Source organism: Molothrus ater, chromosome 4, assembly GCF_012460135.2.
Source record: "Molothrus ater isolate BHLD 08-10-18 breed brown headed cowbird chromosome 4, BPBGC_Mater_1.1, whole genome shotgun sequence".
Taxonomy (NCBI): domain Eukaryota; kingdom Metazoa; phylum Chordata; class Aves; order Passeriformes; family Icteridae; genus Molothrus; species Molothrus ater.
In genome coordinates this window covers 55907820-55928286 of record NC_050481.2, presented here as the reverse complement: position 1 = coordinate 55928286, position 20467 = coordinate 55907820, and the positions used below count along the sequence as shown (strand labels likewise).

General features: G+C 36.3%; 1 protein-coding gene across 5 annotated transcripts in view; it reads left to right on the top strand.

Moving 5' to 3' along the window:
- The window catches only part of SLIT2 (slit guidance ligand 2), a 258736-nt gene that overhangs the window by 161447 nt on the left and 76822 nt on the right, over positions 1 to 20467 (top strand). For all 5 annotated transcript variants that reach the window (XM_036382153.2, XM_054514636.1, XM_036382151.2 and 2 more), the window contains exons 7-9: positions 387 to 458; positions 3190 to 3353; positions 5694 to 5832. In XM_036382153.2, the coding sequence (XP_036238046.1) occupies positions 387 to 458; positions 3190 to 3353; positions 5694 to 5832 (375 nt within the window). The remainder of the gene's footprint in view (positions 1 to 386; positions 459 to 3189; positions 3354 to 5693; positions 5833 to 20467) is intronic.

The window sequence follows — 20467 nt, the reverse complement described above, 5'->3', positions numbered from 1 at the left end:
AGGTCTTGTGTCATCCATCAAAAAACAGACTCTCAGAAGCTGGAAAGAGAAATCAGTATCCTAGAACCAAGACATTTTCTCCAAGGACTCTCTTTTTTCCTCACAATGTCAAGTTTGGCTTGAATGCCATAGATATTATCAAATTGGTGGAAGTTCCTTTTGAGTGAATTCTAGGCTACTGTGACCTCTTACTTAGGATTGATAATGGTAAAACCATGGTATTTTGTTGAGAAATAAACAGGGAGGAAAAATATAACTAAAAGCAGGGAGTTTTTTCCTGATACACATTCCTAAAAACAGTACACCATGACTTTCATTAGCTGTACCTTCTTTTTAAATGTGACAAAACTCTTTAGATGTTAATATGCTTCTTCTTGGCTTTGCAGCACTCTCAACAATAACAACATCACTCGACTATCCGTGGCAAGTTTCAACCATATGCCCAAACTCAGAACATTGTGAGTAGTCCCACTGAAACTGGCTGCCATTTTTATCATTTTTATTTTTAGTCCTATTAAGTTTTGTCAGGGATCTATCAATACACATTGAGGCAAAGCAAGCATAAGCTCAAATAAAAAATATTGTTGTCTCATGAGATTGTCGAGTGTAAATTCTGTGTGTGTGTCTGAGGAAGCTCATTCTGAAAGGTAAACCTAACAAGTGACCCCAAAGCAGCATGTGTGGCTCAGAAGATAAAGAAGTTGTATCCTTTTAAATCAGCTTTTTTAGGATATGAAATGAATAAGTATTTAAATCAGTTTCATGGCCTCTTCCCAAATGGGATTTCCATGATGCTGTATTCAGTGACAGAAATGCTTCACCTTCACATCAAAAAAAGACGAGGGCAGGGAGAATTCTTCTTACATGTTACAGCTATATAAAGAAGTAAATTGATGTTTTTTGAAAGTCAAAGATTTGTTTTACTATGAGCTTTTGAATGGGTCACATTTCATTCTGGAGCATTGGAGATTCTTTGATTGACTGTCAGATGTGATAAATGGGAAATCTTTATGCTTTTATTACTGTACTGCTAGCAGACCTAATTAAACTAAACTGGCTTGTCAACATTCTTTGTAACATAAAATTATAGCATCATCCGGTAGTGCTATTATAATTAAAGTTGTGTCAGCATTTACAATAAGGTCCCCATTTTTAGAGGTTATGACTTTGTCAGAGGAGTACTTCAGGCTTCTAAAACAAAGCACAGTGAAAAGATTGTCTGTCGTATGCAAGTCATATGGGCTAGAATTATGTCTTGGTATTTTTATACTGACTACAAATAAATCCAGATTGCGTTGACTGGCAAAACCAGATTTGGTCCAGAGACTCACTTTTAAACAGATTTTCCAGTGAAGTGGGAATTAAGAATGAATGGGATGTTTCTATCAGAACTCAAGAGTAGCTGTTACTGTTAAAGAATTACTTTTACAAAAAACCTGTCTAGTTTCTTTTACCCATGTTGAGTTGCACAACTGTTCTGAAATCAGTAGGGCTATTCACCCAGGTTAACATGTGGCTTGTAACTGAAGAACTTCACACAAGTGGGTAGTTCTGTTGATTTCACCACAGAATTGCAACTATTCTTGCTTGGACAAATACAACAGTACTTAAATAGTGCTGACCATGGACTTTTGGCCTATTATCAAACTCTACCTCAGGTAGAGTTTGATAATAGAATTTCATTCTGTTCTTTCAGGCCTGAGTCTTGAAAATGTGCAATCTGTACTTTTTTTGAACTTTCAAATATGGTTTCTGTTTTCAACCATAAAATAGAATTAATCAAATTAGTAATATTTACATTTTCTTTGGTTAGGATATTTCATTTTCTGAAAATATGTTTTAGAAAAAAATAAAATGGACACACAGAATCCTGGATTATAGCTGCGACATCCCATTTGCAGTCAGAATATGCTTGTATAACTATACTGATTTCAGTGGCATTACTTCTGATTTGAAATGGTCTTCATGCCTACAGCTGGGCACAGATTGTGGTGAATGAGTGTACTGTATTGTGAGCTGTATTTGCAAAGCACCCACCCAAGAATTAGTACAGGAAAATATATTGCCTTTAAATTCTAGTAATTTATGGGGTGAAAAGGTGTTGGTTAATATTTTAGTTTATGTTGGTTACACATTTCATGTTGTTTTGCAGATTTATTTTCTAATGGATTAGTTAGACTCTTTGTCTGCATTCTGAATTTCCTGCACTTCCTTTCCAGTTATTTAGTTAGGATTGAGCACCTCAGCTAAAAAGGACCAAAATGGCATGTCCCTGTTATGGATGATTCCGAGTAACGATTTGATTTATAGCTGTGGACATCCTTTGCGGTAGTTTAAGAAAATGTAAGAGCCAGAGAAGAGTAATTTACCTAATTTAGTGAATACATTTGTCTGATATTTTATCAATGGCAAAGTGCTTTTTGCCACTTGGCAAGGAGCCATGGTCTTGTGTCAGACCACACCAACAAAGAGACAACTTTCTTAATTCCATCACTTGCTTCCATTTGGTCTTTTAATTAATTTCAGGGATTGCTTAAAGTGTAGATCCCTAGCAGCCAAAAGCAGCTAATCCCATTTTCTGCTATTAAACAACTAGAGAGGAAATCAGAAAAGAGATGTGAAAGAAGGTGCTTTATATTGAGTTATTACTCTATCTTGTTCAGCAGAAAATGAGTATGACCTCCTAAAGAGATCTTTCAGGCTGTTTCTATAGAGACTAATAATGGCCAGACTTACAGATACATCTAATTGGAAACAAAATCTTTTATTAACCCTTTTTTTCTGACATTATCGTATTACCACTCTAGGGCAATGTTCTTGAGATATTTTTGTCTTACTCTCTATTTATGGAGATCTGGACTAAAAAGTCCTATGTCACCTTTCAATCTTTTATATATTTACTTCTTTCTTTTAGACAAGGAAGAGGAAACAACCGAAAAGTTAAATTATTAGGAAGCCTACTTTTTTCTCCCAGTTAATTAGACCGCAAATTAAAAATAATTTTGCTGCTTGTATAGTCTTATTTATTAACTTCTAACTCCCAGACTTTCAATGAAAGATGCAAAAAGTTAATGAATAAAAATTAATAAATGGCCACAGTAGCTTGCTGAAGGGAGGGCTGGGCAATCTGGCGGCTTTCCTGTTTGTTCTTCCTAACGGGAGGGTGTTGCCGTGTCTGGTTCCGTGCAGCCGCCTCCACTCCAACAACCTGTACTGCGACTGCCACCTGGCCTGGCTGTCGGACTGGCTGCGGCAGCGGCCGCGCGTGGGGCTCTACACGCAGTGCATGGGCCCGTCCCACCTCCGCGGGCACAACGTGGCCGAGGTCCAGAAGCGCGAGTTTGTCTGCAGCGGTAAGAGAAACGGGCCGGCCTGGCCGCTCCTGCCCTCAGCCACACCTGCTGACTGACACCCCAGGGCTGCATGCTGGCTTCTGCCTAATCCCAGCCTGAATGCTTATTAAGAAAAGCCTAATTGTTTTTTATTGGTGCTTGTGGGTGTGCTCGTGTCCTTGCGAATTTTGTGTAAATATTGCATTCGCATAGATTTTATGGCCTTCTAAAAGTATAATTGTGGGGGAGAGATACCGGAAATTAAAGGGTGTGCTGATTGAGAACATAAACCTGTTAGTAATAAGGATTTTTAAAAAACCCTACAAGTATATACTTGTTGTTATTTTCTGACTTTTAAATATTACTCTGTATCCCCAAGTAACTTTGAGAATGTTATTGTTGTGCTTTAATGCATAAGGTTATTTTTTATATGAAATAATGAAATGACTAACAGTTCATTACTAATCACATTTTCTCTATTCATTTTTTTTTCCTTTGTTGTATCTTCTAGATGAGGAAGAAGGCAAGTTTATCTTTCTTATTTAAATATTTTTACACTCAGATTGAAAATTTTCTGTAAATTTTGTCTACTGTTTCAAGTTTTGCCAAGAACATTAAAAACCAGCTGCAATATTGCTGCCTTTTCAGGGGTTCAGCATGGTTTCTCCTACTGGTTGATTTTCTGCAAACCCCCAGAAGTCTATTGCCAAATATGCCAAAATTTTCACAGATCTATGTTTCTAAAAGAGTTTTATGGAGGGCACAATGTTCTGTCCTTATTAAATAGCCTCTGACACCAAAGTGTAAGGCACTGCCATCTTCGCACAGCAAATGCTAACAGTATTCTTGTCACTAATTCTGCCTTTATGTGCATTTAAAAAGGTTCCTAACAAGATAATTTCATATATCTTACATGTAAATGTTATGGCTGCAGAGCCTGGATGTCAAGAACAGTTTTATAACTTGATCATTATAATGCTGATTATTAGCAAGGAGAATAACCATGTTTTCTCTCTGAATCACTGTATTTTTTTCAGTAAAGGTAGGTTAAACATTTCTTTCCTGGTAGTATAAAAAGAATAGTGTGTGTTATTAGATTTGATTATTGTTTGTACTTTTGTAATGCAAACATAAATCTGAAGTCAAATTATTATACTGTAAAATTCTGTCCCAGAGAAGCATAGAATGCTTGGCTTGGAAGAGCCCTTAAAGATCATCTTCCAGTTCTCCTGCCATGGTTAGGGACACCTTCCACCAGACTAGACTGCTCAAAGACCTATCCAACCTGGCCTCAATTTTCAGCAATTTGGGACTTGGACACTTGTTATATGAAGTTTTAAGTGGGAACAGCACTGGCTGCAACTTACATTATCAGTGTACCCGTCTTATATTAATATATGACACTAAATATTGTGAGATAGATCTTAAGTTAAATTGTGGTTTAATAGTCAGAAAGTTGTTTCTTTTTTTTCCTTGAGAATATTGAAACAGTCTCTAGCATTTTATAAATTAATGGAGAAAAAAAGAAAAGGGTGTAATGCCTTTCTCATCCTTTATGTCTTTCTGTATCATTATGAAACAACTGTTCTGTATCATTTAATTGATAGAGGAATGAGTGCATTAATGTATTATAAAATGTGCAGTCTATCTATTTGCAGGGAAATATAATAAGGTTTTCAATTTCTAAAGCATACCTAAATATGAAATGACTGAGTTTAAATGCAATTAAAAATTTTTACTTTAACATACAACACCAAGAAATCATGATACTAGCCACCTGAGTTAGTAAGACTGGCAGACTGTGGGAGGAAGTCCGCTGAGCTAAAACAGAGTAAGAGATATGAAGTCAAAATTTTTATGCATTTTTGTGTGAGTGAATACAAATGTCATTAAATGAATGAAAACTTCAAAATTGTCTATAAGCAATACATAACTGAAGGACCATATTCAAATAAATATTTGCAGAACAGAACAAAACTGGCAGGTCACTTTCAGTGCTCATAGCAAAGTTTGTGCATTTCTCTTGACATGCATTTTTTTAATACTATACAACATTCTGAAAACTAAATAAATCAGTAATTAGTTTTCAATAGCATACAACAAATATATCTGAAAAATGGATCACAGTCGTCTTAAACGAGATGATTTTGAATGGCTGTTACTAAAAACGTTGAAAAATTATGTAGTGCTGTCACAATAGTTGAGCATTTGCCTTTCACCTCTCTGGGTTTTATCAACATGTTAGTATTAAATGTGTGTTCAAATAAATGCAGTTTGAAAGTACTGGTAGGCTACAATGTTTATTTTAGAAATTCTGCCTTAAATTTTTCAAGTAAGTGTAAAATGTGCTTTCCTTTACAGGTCACCAGTCCTTTATGGCTCCATCCTGCAGTGTCTTGCACTGCCCTACTGCATGCACCTGTAGCAACAACATCGTGGACTGTCGTGGGAAAGGCCTCACTGAGATCCCAACAAACCTTCCAGAAACCATCACTGAAATGTGTGTAATCTGACTTCTTTTCTATTAACTTACAGAAAACATGTTTTTCACTATGTGAATAACATGTTTTTGTTATTTGTATACATTAATGCATTATATAGGGTAGGAATTTTGATATATACCTTCAGCCTCAGATATAAAAATGAATATGCAGTTGTATGAAAGCATTTAAGACCTTTATGCTATCTTATGAGATATTTTTGTATGTCCTACTCATATTTCATGAGTAAACTGCATTCTCAATTGGTTTAAAAAGAGTGTGGGAATCCTTGCTCATCTACAGGTGAATGGCTTTTCACTGCAGACTCTAAAGCATGTTGCCTTCAGGGTTGCTTTCTGTGCTGGTTTTGGCTGAGATATGATCAGTTTTATTCATAGTAGCTGGTACAAGGCCATGTTTAGCATTTGAAAATAGTGTTGATAAAACAGATCTTCTCAGTACGGCTGAGCAGTGCTTACACAGAACCAAGGTGTTTTCTGCTCCTCACCCAACTCCACCAGAGGAGGCAGGAAAGCATGATGAGCTGGGAGGGGACCCAGCTGACCCCAGCTGAGCCAAGGGATATTCTATACCATGTGGCATCGTGCTCAGCATATAAGCTGGGGGAAGAACAAGAATGGTGAGAGGTTCAGAGTGATGGTGTTTGTCTTCCCAAGTCACTGTTACATGAGACAGAGCCCTGCTGTCCTGGAGATGGCTGAACACCTCTCTGCCCTTGGGAAGTCGCAAATGAATTCTGTGCTTTGCTTTGCTTTTTTCACACGCAGCTTTTGCTTTACCTGTTAAACTGTCTTTGTCTTAGTCCATGAGTTTTTGCAGTTTTAACCTTCTGACTCTCTCCCCCATCCTGTGTGTCAGGGGTGAGTGGGCAGCTTTGTGAGGCTTAGTTGCCAGCTGGAGTTAAACTGTGCCACTCACCTTCAGTCACTTTATTCATCATGCTTCCTACTAGAGAGGAGTATCTTTGCATGAAAGATCAGCAATCTACACCACCAATAATAAGTGTTCTGCTTAAAGCAGTATCCTCAGAGAGTAATCTGGGAAGGCAGGAATAAAATGTAGTCATTGTGTTAATACCTCGTCCTTTGTAAGGAAAAGCATGAACACTGGCAGTGTCCCATGACATGTCATACACAAAAAGTACTGCCATGTCCAGAGCAGAGTCATAGCAAAGGTGCTGAGGGACCCACAGTCTCCAAAAGCAACGTGGCTGAGAGGTTGTGGGGGCACAGCAGGTAAGTTACTGCTGCACTGTCATCTGTGCAGGTGAGCTGCAAAAGCAAAAGGTGAGCTTGCTGATGAGATGGGCAGGGGCACAGCAACATGAACACCTTTTCTGGGATCAGCAGGGCAGTGTTTTGGAAGGGAAGCTGGGAGTTCCCTTCAGGGAAATAGTGAGAAGTAGCTGTGATGACAACCTGGTAAGTGAGGTCTGACTAGAAGTAAATGAGTTGGAGAAAATATTCAGAATAAAAAGCTTTTGAGTATTTTGATAATACAAGATGATCTTAAATGTTTAAAACTAGGGCTCCACAATGAAATTTTAATTGGCTTGTTGATACCTCACCTGTGGTTTTGAACATTAGAGGGTTGGAACTACTTTGGTTTCTTCTAGGATGTGAATAATAGCCACATCTGTCAGTTCATTATTACTGTTGTTAATACTGACCTGGCTGACCCTACATGATCCAATACAGTCATTCAGCTGTATAATACAAACACTTCTACCTTTCACCACTCTCAGAAAAACCCCTCTGCTTGCAAATAGAGTTACTCTTTCATAAAATCCATTCACAGTGGCCAGGAAGACTACACAGAACTAGTTTTTTGTGTTTTGTTTTGTTTGTTTTGGTTTTTTTTTAATTTAATGAGCTGTATACAACGTTTTTACTTGCATAAGTGCATCTATGTGCATAGAGGAAGAATATTGCAAGAAAGAAGTAGGGAGTATGTGTCAAATATTCCTCACTATGTTTCTGGTGCTAACCACTGGATTACAGACACTGAAGACTGACTTTTTTCCTCTATACTTTTCCTAGATATGTAAGAAATGCTCTTGACTTTTAAGCATGGAGTGCTATGTTCTTCAGCATTTTATTGTCTTGGATAGTAAAAGTAACCACGTAACACCTTCAGTATTAGGGAAAGCATTAATAGATTGCAAAATGGTGCCCAATGTTTCCTGCTAGGCTAGACATCATTTGGTTTCCAGAGTGAGGTTTTTTCTCATTCTGAGATCCATAACCCATTAAAATATAGAGATCTGTGTGTGTGCTCAATTACAAATGTAGAGTGTCTATAGTTCATACTGATACAGTGCAAACTGTCTGTTACCTGTCTGTATTGTATCTAGTTCATAGGGCTCTGGCTAAATAAAATGCAGATCACAATATTTTGCTCAGGAGGTGTAAATAGACATTGAACATTAGAAAATCAAATTTTAGTAATCATTTTGTATTAAACAGATGCACACCAGTGAATGTTGGTGTGGTGACAGAACTGAACTTCGGTGATAGATTTCGAGTAACTCAGAAGAATAGGATACAAGGTATAGTTTGAAGCGTTGGTAGGCTGACCTTATCATAGAGAGAGTAACAATTTCCTGTTCAGTGGAAGGTAAGGAGAGAAATGGAAGGAAGGAGGGAAGGAAATGCTCTGAAATTGAGGGATAAACTGAGTGGAAGAATTAGAGTAAAGGATCGTGTATTTGCTGAGAATCACGGGATTATTTCTGCTTCCTGTCAGTATGTTGAAGAGGAGTTAAAATTTTGACAAATACTTTTTGCTGGTTATATGGAGAAAGCTTTATGCTATACTTATTGCTTTAGTGGGAAGAAAACAATTAGTGATGGTTGTCTTATGATTCTCATGGATGGGAGGTGTATTTAGCTTCATAGCATAAAAAAGAAAGAGAGAAAGAAAATAAGTGGTTTTTGGAGTGAAAAAGGTTTTACCAATAAAGAGGTGAGGGAATTCTGAGACTGCATCAAACCAGTATTCCACCCTGGCCAATGGCCCACATCAGTTGTCCCTAAAAAATATTTTAGGAAACTGAAATGTAAATCTTCAAAAATAAAATACCAGAAGCAGAAATATTTTGTTTGCTCCCAATATGTATTGGGGTTGCTCTGAAACTTGAAAATTTGCAAAACTTCCGGGGAAAAAGAGGGTTTTCTTTTAAGTATCCAATCTGCTTTAAATCCTACTATGTTTACATCTTCATATTAAGAGAATAAATTTGGTGGAGGGAATTGTGCTCAAACTCTTCCAGTTTAAAATTACAAATTTACAGTTTACAATTTTTAAAGTTTCATAATGTTTCTTTGTCTTTGTAGAAGGAAGGAAAATGCAGTCACATACATAATTTGTCCTGTCACCTTCTGTTTTGCGTGCCATATTCATTTGTCTCTTATCTGAACTTAAATTCCAACTCCATTCAATCTTTTTGGATGCCAAAACCTTCCATGTCTTAATCTACTCTTATTTCTCTGAATTACTTGTTTTGTAACTTGTTTTTTATCTTCAATGACCAGAGTTGAATACAGTATTCCAAATGACAGTGAATCATCAGGTTTTTATTAACAGAATTTTAGTTTTCTTTCATTTGCCTTTTGCAACCTAATAATCTCCTGCATTATTTGATTGTCTGTACATGTTGAACCATGTTTTAACTTGAACTAGTCCTGCAGAGTCCTAGGCCTTTTTTTTTTAACCTGTTATGATTTTGTCAGGAACAAGAAGTTGGTACATATAATCCTATTATCACATCCACAGACATTTCTAACATTGAATCAGGTTGTATGTCACATTTTTATTTTAAAGCTGCTCTATGAAAGACTTCAGTCCTTTCAGCTTTTAACTAAATTTAGCTTGCAGGAAGATTGTAACATTCCAGTATTGTTATCATACAATAAGTGTTTTAAAGCCTCATTTTTTAAAGAAGTCCTCTGCAACTGAGGCTTATAGCAACCCCTTGAGATAAGATTGAAAAGAATGATTGTATCCCACAAAATAATCTGGTTTTTTACTCATTTCCTAGGCGATAATGTTGTCAGTATGCCAAGATGGTAGCTGACAGTAAACACTTGAAGAGATGAGCCTGAGCTGTCCCAGCAGCATGAGGAATCCTGGGAGCTGCTGAGCAGAGGCAGAGGGTGCAGTGAGCTCTGCGCTCCCCATTCCTCCCAGTTCCCACACACATGGCTTCACCGCCTCAGTCACTGCTTTCAGCACACGCTTTGGCAGGAGCTCCCCAGTTCTCAGTGAGAGAAATGTGCTGGCTCCCTGTTGTTTTCTGAAGGATGTACAGGCTTTAACAGCCAAATTATTATTTATTCTCTCATCTTGATAATGCTACCAGATTCCTGTGCAAACTGCAAGAAAATTAGCTTTATGCTTCTAATTTGCCTGCACCAAACATTGTCCAATCTTTTCAGTACTTTTCCTTTTTTGCCAATCTTTTTCTGCATTTTCATCTGAACATTTCCTGCTTTATTGATAGAGACATTGGAAAAATCCACAATACTTTCAAATTCCCTTACTCTGACTATGTTTCTCTGATCTCTGTCCCCTATTTATGAGCTGTCATATTGTGCCTCAGCCAGCTTCATGGTACACAAACACCTCTGGTGCTTACATCTTTCCATCCTTTTGTCTTTCCTTTACTGTATCTCATATAAATAATGTTTTCCTGTGAAGCTGACATTAAACTTTATTGTCAACCCTCCCTTAGAAAGGTGTTTAAAATCTGACAACTTATTTTTGAGATTTTGTTTTTCCGCCCATTTTTGCCTCTTACTTATTTGTTCTTATATGGAGAGCAGATTATTTTTAATAAGAATATAATCCATATTTACTTTCAAAAGATCTATAATTCCTTTTTTTTTTCTTGAGGTTCTTCTGAAGTTTGTCTTCAACACAAGCTCATGGTTTTGTGACGTTTTGCCAAGTTCTCTGTCCATTTCTGCTGTTCTTTCTCTCTGTGGAAACCTTGACTTCAATCAATACCCCAGTACCCTATGAAACACTGATTTCTTAGCTTTGTTTGAAAAAAATGTCTGATCTGTTTCTGTGCAATAATACTTTGAATTCATTACATTGTCTGTTTGGAGCAATGTTGTATAAAACCAAGCAGTACTAATAATGTTGTGATTCTCTACCCTTTTGATAAATATAATTAAGTTGCAGGTTTTAAGTGTATATTCCATGTTGACAATTGTATACTTTTTTTTTCCCCCTAGGGGTTTAATAAATTTACTTGTATCTAAATAGTATGTTAAAAAAGAACCCTTTAAATGGAATATTGAATTTCTTAAGTATTATAAATCAGCAGTTTCCATTGAGTAAAATTTTGCATGTTGAAGCTCTGAAAAGTACAAGAAAAGGCTTTCTGTTTAGTCTAATACTGATGTGCCTTACTGATTGCCTTGATAGCTCTGCTCTCTTGGAAAGCTGTTTTAGGATGTTGGGAGCTGTCTTCTCAGGCTGATGGCTACTGCCTCTGCAGCAGAGCTGGCAAGGAGAGCCTGTGCTTGCACTGCACTGGAGCCTCTCTGTCTCTGAGTTTGGTGTGATAGCCTAAACCTAAACTGAGAAGAATCTTCAGCACTGGAAGCCAAAGTGGTTGAGGAACGAGCAGGCGTTCTGTGACGGTGGGAGCAGGAGGAGGCAGAGCCAGTTGCCAAAATGCTGTTTCATTCCAGTGTAGTTGGATTTGCTGGTGACTGCCAGGGTGTTGCTGAGCCGATTTTGTCATACTGTCTGTCTGGCATCTCAGTTGGTGCAGAAGTCAGCTGGCTGGAAGCAGCAGTTCCCGCTGCACGGAGGCAGTCGGCAGGCACTGCATTGTCTGCCAAGTGCCTCTTGGGAAGATGCCTTCAGAAACAGGACTGCTTATCTCCCAGTAGCTGCCAGTGAAAATGGAAGGAGAATAAAACCTGTGGTGTCCTCTATTTTTCCCCTCTGTTCGATAAAGCTTGGAGCAAAATTAAGTATTCAGCGTCTCAGTAAATGTAATTCTTAATCTTTATTGACTTCCTACAATTGTATCTATAGCAGTTACACCCTTTCTCTAAAATTAATCCCCGCTTTATTATCTAAATAAACTCACACGCAGCCAAATAAGAATACCTAAATTTTTCTTTTCAGGATTTATCCAATCAATGTGATCATATTTGAGAAATAAATAGTTCATATTCCATGTGTATTTAAAAAAAAATTGAGCACCAAAACTCCTCCAGAGCACCTATTAATTTCTATGTATTCTACAGAAAGCACAAAAATTAAAAGGGTGCATAGGTATACCTTTGCCTCTGGCTCAAATGAATAGATTTCATACCATGAGTAACCTGCAGGAGACATTTTGTGAACTTAAAGAAATTTCCCATAGACCTGTTATTTTAATGTCTGTAATGTGACATTGTGAGGCAAAATACAGTGCCCGTAAATGATATGAATACTCTTCCAACCTTTGTTATTCAGTATGTCTTACTTCAGCCTTTTTTTCATCAACTTAAGCAAAGCATGATACATTATTCATTAATTAATCTCAAACATCACAATTTGAGTTGATTTCAGTTTTTTGTTAGAACCTCTCTTTCCAGAAATTTTTAGGAAATGCCCTTTCATTGGCATGTTCAATCTACACTTAACCAACTTAAGTGGCCTCACACACCTAGTACTTTCCTCCTTTGTCATGCAGTTCATGTACTAAAGGCATTAAATGTCACTAGGGTTCAAAACTATTACTTTAATTGGTGCTAGAAATTATAGCCTTTCTGATGGCAATAGCATTTATCAGCCTCTATACTGGCTTTCCTTCCACATTTTAGTTTTTCATCACTGTTAATCGCTTTTGGCTTGGTTTAATTTCAGAAGGATTCACGTTCTGAAAATTCTTTGAGAATGATCAGCAGAAATAATTCTGGTTCCCCTTGAATAGAGACTTTTTTGCCACGTGTTCAGACTGTAAGAAACCCTACAAAAGAGCAACCCAGCAGCAATTCCATTAATTGTACTGGTACCCTATCCCAGAGTGCTGTGACTGGCTCTTATTTCAAAAGAGGCCAAAAAGCCTTTCATAAGCTAGACCTACCTTCATGAAAATGCTACTCTTATACTCTTGATTTTCTTTTCTCTTCCATGGCTTGAACCTGTCAAAAAGTGGTTCTAAAACTTCTTTCCTTACTGTAATATTATGGGTAAGTGGAAATAAATAGAACTGCAATAAGTGTTACTAAGAGATGCAGAGGGGAATGAAGGGGAAGGAGTATCTGTACTGATGACCACAAATTTGTACAAATGATGACTATTTAAGAAAAAAGAGCACAGAATTAAATTGACAGTTCCTTCACTTTTTTATATTAAAAAAATCATTAGTCAAAGGAAGAGCTTAATTAAATTCTTTTTCTTTTTCAGAAGGATAGCAGTCACTACCATGGTGTTCTGTGGAGGAGGGAGGTTTGTTGGAGGGAGGCACTGTTAAATAAGGAGCAGTTTTATAGATAATTCTAGTTTTTGTAACAGGCAGAAAAGACCCTAAAACACATAATATGTGAAATGAAAAAAAACCAAAAACAAACATTTAGAAGTCAGGGATTTTAACAGTTCACCTTCACAATCCAATGTACTGAAAGGCCCCTGACTTTCTATTACTATGGCCTTCAGGATAAAGGTTTTGTTTCATGTGAAGGGAGCTTTATAATGCTTGGATACCAAAAGTAGAAACTTGGATACCAAAAGTAGAAACCAAAAGTACAGTTGTTTCATGACAACTTTATTTACATTTTCCACAAGTTTCCTAATTTTTTCCCTCAGTCTTGTCTTATGATCCTGATTTCTGGCTAATTTTCTTCATGTTTTCATCTTCCCATGCCATTCTTTCTTATATACTTTCTTATATACTTTGTTTTCATAAGTGTTGGTTAATGAATGTGTGTTATGCCAAGCACTCAACCACATCTTTGTGAGCTGTGTTTGAAATTAAGCAGGATTAAAAGCTCCTGAGATTGCTTCTCACAGTAACACTCAGACTATATTAAAGGAGAAGGGAGAAAAAAGGAAGTGAAAGGAGAGAAAGAAGAAAAAGAGGAGGAAAAGAGGGGAAAGGAAATGAAATCTGGCAGAACTGATTTTGACAGATGGACTTAACCAAGATAAAGTGATCTGATCACACTGCAGACACTGGGGAAGTGCTTTGCATACATGAGGAGTTTTATTTGAGTACTGGGACTTCTGTGTCTGTATCCTTCCCAGAGATGCTTGGCATGTGTGCAGTTTCACCATTTCTGTTGTCTTTTAATATTAATCCTTAGGTAAAAGTCCAAGGTATAGCCTTAAATAAGTAGCAATTGAACAGAGAGACTCTTCTATCAAGATGCAAAGATGTAAGGATGACCCTTTACAGAGAAAAGTCACCTGGAATGGTTTAGGTACATTTGTTGAAGACATTTTAAAGAAACTCATAGCAGGAAAGCTCTGAAATGTCAGTGATAAGGCAGCTTTCTCTATTTTTAACAGCTCAAAGCATGATTTGTCTGTCTATGCAGCAGGACAGAAATGAGAACAAGCCCTGCAACTTTGCAGCTTGAAAAGAAATGAGGGATGCTGAGGAGAGGATTCAATAAGTTACAAGGCATTAAATTGATTATTGGTTTTCTGAGTTAGATTTGTGTTTTTAAATCAAAACGTTCATCTCCTTAGGACTTGGAATGTCAGTTCATACATGTGATTTACCTCTTAAACAGTTAAGCCATCATCCAGAATCTTGCACATATGAAAGCAGTGCTGTTCTCCAGAATCTTGCACATCCAGCAAGGAAAGGTTTTTCCAAGTTGTTTGTATATATGCATATGTTAATATAGTCACTGGTCTTTACAATATATTGCTTTTTAGTAGTTTGCAAGAGTTATCTATAACTGTGTCTTCTGTTTTTGAGAAAATATATATTAACCTTCTGATGATAATTATTCTTATGGCTCTTCTTTCAACTTAACTGTTTTATTGAGATCTTTTCTTAATTGCTCTCATAACAAATGCTGACAACTGTGCCACACTCCAAAGATATTCTTTATCTTAGATCTTTTTTTCACACATGGCTCTTCACCTGCATGTGTCAAGTGAAAAGATGATGTCTACTTATGGATGAAAAGTTAAAGTAATTGCTATAGCATTCATTTGCTTATGAATAGTGGTAAATACTTTGGTCAGTAGGAAGCCAGAAAACTGTCAGGTTTTGAATTTTCAGAAAGTGCTGGATTAAAATAAAGTGTGTTGAAAGACATATAAGTAACTAAATGCCCCTTAATAAATTCATGTGGTCTGGCTAATATTTTCTCAGCTCTTATTCTAACACTCCAAACTTTTGAGCAACTCTATATAGTTGTCCTGATATGAAAATTAACTTTTCTTACATATGTTTCTCTTTAACTGTACTTCATGTGTCCTTTTCCTCAAACCTTATCTTCTTCCTTAGCCAAAGGTTTCTAAGACAAGTGTTTTCAAGATCAGTCCTGGTTAATACATTGAACCAGATAATCAGATTTACACCAGTGGACTATGGAGGCATAGTGAATTTTCAGTGAAATCTAGAGCTTTATCCTTCTGTTTTGACTAAAATTTAATGCATTTTTAGGTCTAAAAGCCTATATCAAATAATAATAGTACATAATCTTCAGATGCAATATTATTAGTTAAAATGTATTGCTTACGTGCTTATTCATGAGAATTCCTAAGAGGAGGCTTTACATATGGAGGAGGACCAAAAATGTTCATAATGAAATGGAAATATCTGCTGCAAAATAGGTGACATGAAAATAAAATGTTAGTATCAATATGCACTGTGACTGTGTTTAAAAAAAGTCCCTTACCCTGTTTAGTTGGCTAAATATTGCAAAAAAGGCCATAAACAGTGAAAATCTTTGCATGAAAATAAACATAATACTATATTATAATTTTACTAGAAAGGTTTTGTGATTTGCCACTCGCTGACCTCTGTCTAGGCTCTTGATCTGTGTGTCAATTGGTACAGTTCTCTTGCTGTGCTTTTCTTTCATCTTGGGAGGGTCATTATGTCTTAGTTAAAGCAGTGTTTATGCCCAATGCTGTAGTAAACAACTGGTTTGTGTGCTTAATAAAAAATTTAGAAATTTTCTAAAATTTAAACATCTTTTATATGATGTATGCATATAAACACAGAATAATTACATGTAAATAATGAAAAATGCATTATCCATAATGCAGTATATTGAATAAATGTAAAACAAATTAAAATGTGCTAAAGAAATCTGTTGAGGTATTAATTTCTTCACCTTAATATATTTAATTTACCAATGCAGATTTCACTGAATTACCTATAACTTATCTTTGGTATTCTACCTTATTATTTCTTGGGCAAAACCTAAACCATATTTCATTTTACTGCTTGAAAAATAGATGATTTTGCTATTTGATAGCTAATCCTGTCTGCTTAACACACACAAAAGAAATGATTTGTCATGCTCTTACTCAAATATCTTCCTAATCTGAAAATTACTGTAAATCATGTGGCTTTATTCTTTTCAGAAAACAAAAAACCCATCTTTTTCATTTGAGTTGTCAGATGTTTTTGTATGTATAACATCTAACCTGTTCCTTATTAGCCTGTGTTCTGTGCTGCCATTGTTCACGTCTTTGGCTTTCTTCATACCCTTGTGTCCTATCTTGAAAACTAATTAAATTCAGACAACAGGATAATTTCAGGAGTCAAGAGAACAGAGAGACACAGAACAAAGCAACCAGACAGAAGTGTATGAAAGCAGTGCTGTTCTCTAGAACCTAGCAGTAGGTGCTGGCCAGGCTGAGCACCATTCCACCTCTCGGGGTTTTGTGCAATTTTTTCGTGGGTGTTAAGTAGAAGAGGCACCTTGACAGACCTCTCTGATGCTGCCAAGGGAAAGAAATAACTCAAGCATGGAATAAATTAATATTTTATACAGCATGAAGGGAAGCTGGAGAAGGCCCACGTCACTTTTCCAGAGAAACCCCTGTAGATCTCTGACAGCTGTGCCACACTCCAAAGGTGTTGGTAACCTTAGGTTTTATTTTCACATATGGCTCTTCACTTCTGATTACTTTTCCTCAGCAATTATGTGAGTGAAGTAATTTGAAAAGAAACTATGGATACTGACTTTTCAGTATTTTGTGTTTTGTCATCATTCAAATGTTTCTTTACCAGTTACATCTTTAAATACATAGTAAGTAAGCAACCACATAATCTCAGTTAAAACCCTTTCTAAGTTTTGTGGCAAATTTGTAGTGTAAGACCATGTATCATTTAGCAGGTAGTGAGGACTCCTGTCACCCTGTTGGTCTCACACAATGGGGGATTTTCAAGGTACTGCTTCTGCTCTTTTAGAACAGGTAGACAGGTCCCTGCTTGTGATGAGCCAAGAGTGTAGCAGGATTGTATCTATTTTTTTTTTTGTGAATTTAAAACACTTATCTCAACAACTTGACTAGGTTTGGTAGTATGAGATAAGAACTCTCATAAAAAATGGGTTAATTAGAGAGACTAACTTGGTTCTGGGTGACCCAGGCTAATTGCACTGGAGCCACACTGACAGAAGCCAAAGTACTAAGCAAATAATTATTTAACAAGTGGTGTATTTTGCTCCAACCTGAACCTGTAGCAGTGGAAGAATGTCAAGCATCATTAGTGACACTCTAGAGTTCAGAGCATGAGATGGCCCCTTCTGGAATGAAGTGCAGGTTTGAGACTTCCTTTTGGGAAAATGAGATGAATTGTTTAATAGCTTTAGAATTGCAGTTCTTGTTACTTTCTTGATGCAATGCAGACTAAGGAGTCATCTGTCATTTACAATCAATCCCCTGAGGAAATATTTGATAGAACAATTAGACTGGATGTTAACAGTTTGGCAAGCTTTAGGGCAACATTGACAGTGATTCTTTATATACAAATATTTAGGAAACTGTCAAACAGATTTATTAATACACAGAGCCTGAAAGTAAGAAAAAGAAGTAATGTAGTCATTCAAAATACATCTTTTGTTTTCTTAGATGTGGATGATATCACAGATTTCAACAGAATTCTTCTGCTGCTAAGGCTAGAAGTGATATTTAGTGGATTTAAGCACTCTAGAGGTGCAGTTATGGAGAGACAAAAAAGGTACTTTGTTTAATAGCCTCAAGGATTCCTCTAGCAAGGGAAATCATTACTGTTTCCTTATTTTAAAAACAAACAAAGAAAACCCAAAATCTGGCAGATGTTTTATGTGATGAGAGATGTGTTGGCTGTGTATTGCTGTTCTTCAGATTCAGGAGCTGTACTCAATCCCATCACTGAAATCTATTTTTTGGTTTTTTGACAGCTGTTTTTGCCATTTACTTTAAAAGCAGATGGGGAAATGCAAAGAAGAGCTGTCAATTTTATTACCATGTATAATCAGCATCTGTGCAATACATCAGACTCATTTCACAGCTTACACTTTCTCTCTGTAGTAAAATTCTTTTGGGATTTCTTGACAACTTTCTTGAAAGACTTCTTGTAAATTAGGAGATATTGGAATTAAAAGTATAGATTAATTAACTGCTAAAGCCACTATTCTGTCATCCAAATTTACTGAATCAAGATGTTATGTTCTGATTGTTTAATTACAAAATATATGTCTAATTTGCTCCTCCATATTCAAATTCATGTTTTCTTAAGCAAGATTTTTTTTATATTTTAGTATTATGCAATGCTTTTTATACATCTCTGATCCCTTTATATGCATTTAGGTGCAGCACATCTCTGTGTATACTCTTTTACCATTCTCTACTAAGAGGGCTTAGTATCTATACCCCATCTGGATGATTTAAATGAAAAATGATTCTGTAGAGAACACCCTGTTCTCCATTCTCAGTCTGCCCTCTTTCCTGGAGGAGCAGTCGTTCACAGAAATGGCTTTTTATAGTGGGAAAAGAGGCTAGTTTAGAAGTGTCAGTATAAATAAGCATGTTGTCTGTCTCTGGAAGTGCGGAAGCAGTAATCAGTAGTGGTGTGCTGCAGGCTCATAGCACAGAACAGCATCCTCCTGGAAAGTGTCAAGTGATTTACATGTCACAGGGCTCTCTGGGGACCGTGTGGGAAGAATCTGTCTACTGGCTGGGGACCTACTTTGATTTGATTTGATTAGGTTGGAAGTCACAACTGCAGAAGCACCTTTGTTTCCCAGAATAGTAAGTGGTTGTGCATTACAGTGTCTGCAGTGATAAGCAGAGGGGAAAGATTTCCAAAGAGAAATGTTCACAGTACATTTCCTAGATAGGAGTGTTTAGGGAATAGTCTTCAAAAAAGGTTTCAACTAGTTTGGCAGCATTAAAAGACAGTAAAACACTTATGTATCGATGCAGGACTTCTTTGAAGTGAAACACTAAAAGGAGATGGAGACTTCATATTAAAAGCATTAATTAGCATTTGTGTGATGGTGGGCAGAGTACTTCTTTTTACATGGGGCAATGCAAGCTTTGATGAAGAGTGTACTTAACCATCTTCCTCCATTATCTTAGCTTATTAAATATGCTACTAAAATTGACTGTGACTTTTGAAAAAAAAACCACCAAGGCACTGTTTATGATACATAGTTGTTCATTCATAAGAAAAAATGACTTCTGGAATGACTTTGAAAGGAGTTGTTGTGAACAAAATTTAATACAAATTTCATGGAAAAATACTGACTCAAGTTTTTTTTAGTTCTTTGGTGATATAATAATTCTTCTGGCCAAGTCATTTGCAAGCACTTAATGGCTGACTTTTCAGTAGTCTATAACTACAACCCATCCTATTCCAGAATTAAAAATATTTCATTTAATATAGGGCATTAATATAAAGAAGTTTTTAATTACTGTGGGTTTTATCAGTAGAAGGCAAATTTCCTTTAGATTTTAGTCTATCTGTACTTTATGACTTGGGAATATATCTAATTAGATTTTCTCTGGAATAGTGGATACAAATTTACACTCTGTGAAATTCAGCTGATTCTATGAAGATAAAGCAGAAAATTAGAGGATAACAAAGCTTGAAAATGTGGATTTGATTTACTTTCTTTACAGACAAAGTAGGGTATAAAAGATTTTTCTTCTTTATTTATATAATCTTTTTCTTCTTGTCTTATGTTAATCTCATTTTCTAAAATGTGATGTGTTTCAGTGTCTACACTTTGGCTTAAGTTAAGAAAATACATACTCAGATGATCCTACTAAAACAAATCTTTTATCCAGAAGAGCTTGTAAATATATCCCAGCACTGCATATTCTGTCTGCTACAATGTAAATGTCACACTAAAAGGAAATGTTAGGTAAAGTTGATATAAAGTTCATTTTCATATCCACCAGTGAATTGGTGCTACAACTGCTGGGAAGTTAGCTCTCAGAAATATGCTGTAGCAAGACTTCTTCAGTTTTTGGCCATGTTTTTTGTAGCCAAATTGGACAGCAGTAAATGAAATCTGCTATTTCACCTTCTCATGAAAAATGACCTACATGGATCCTGTAAAGTACTTCAGTTTATAGAATTAATGTGTATTTTAAAGTAAGAGAATAAACTGGAAAATACGTTGTGTTCTAATTTATTTAATGCTCGACCTCAAGCTACATGCC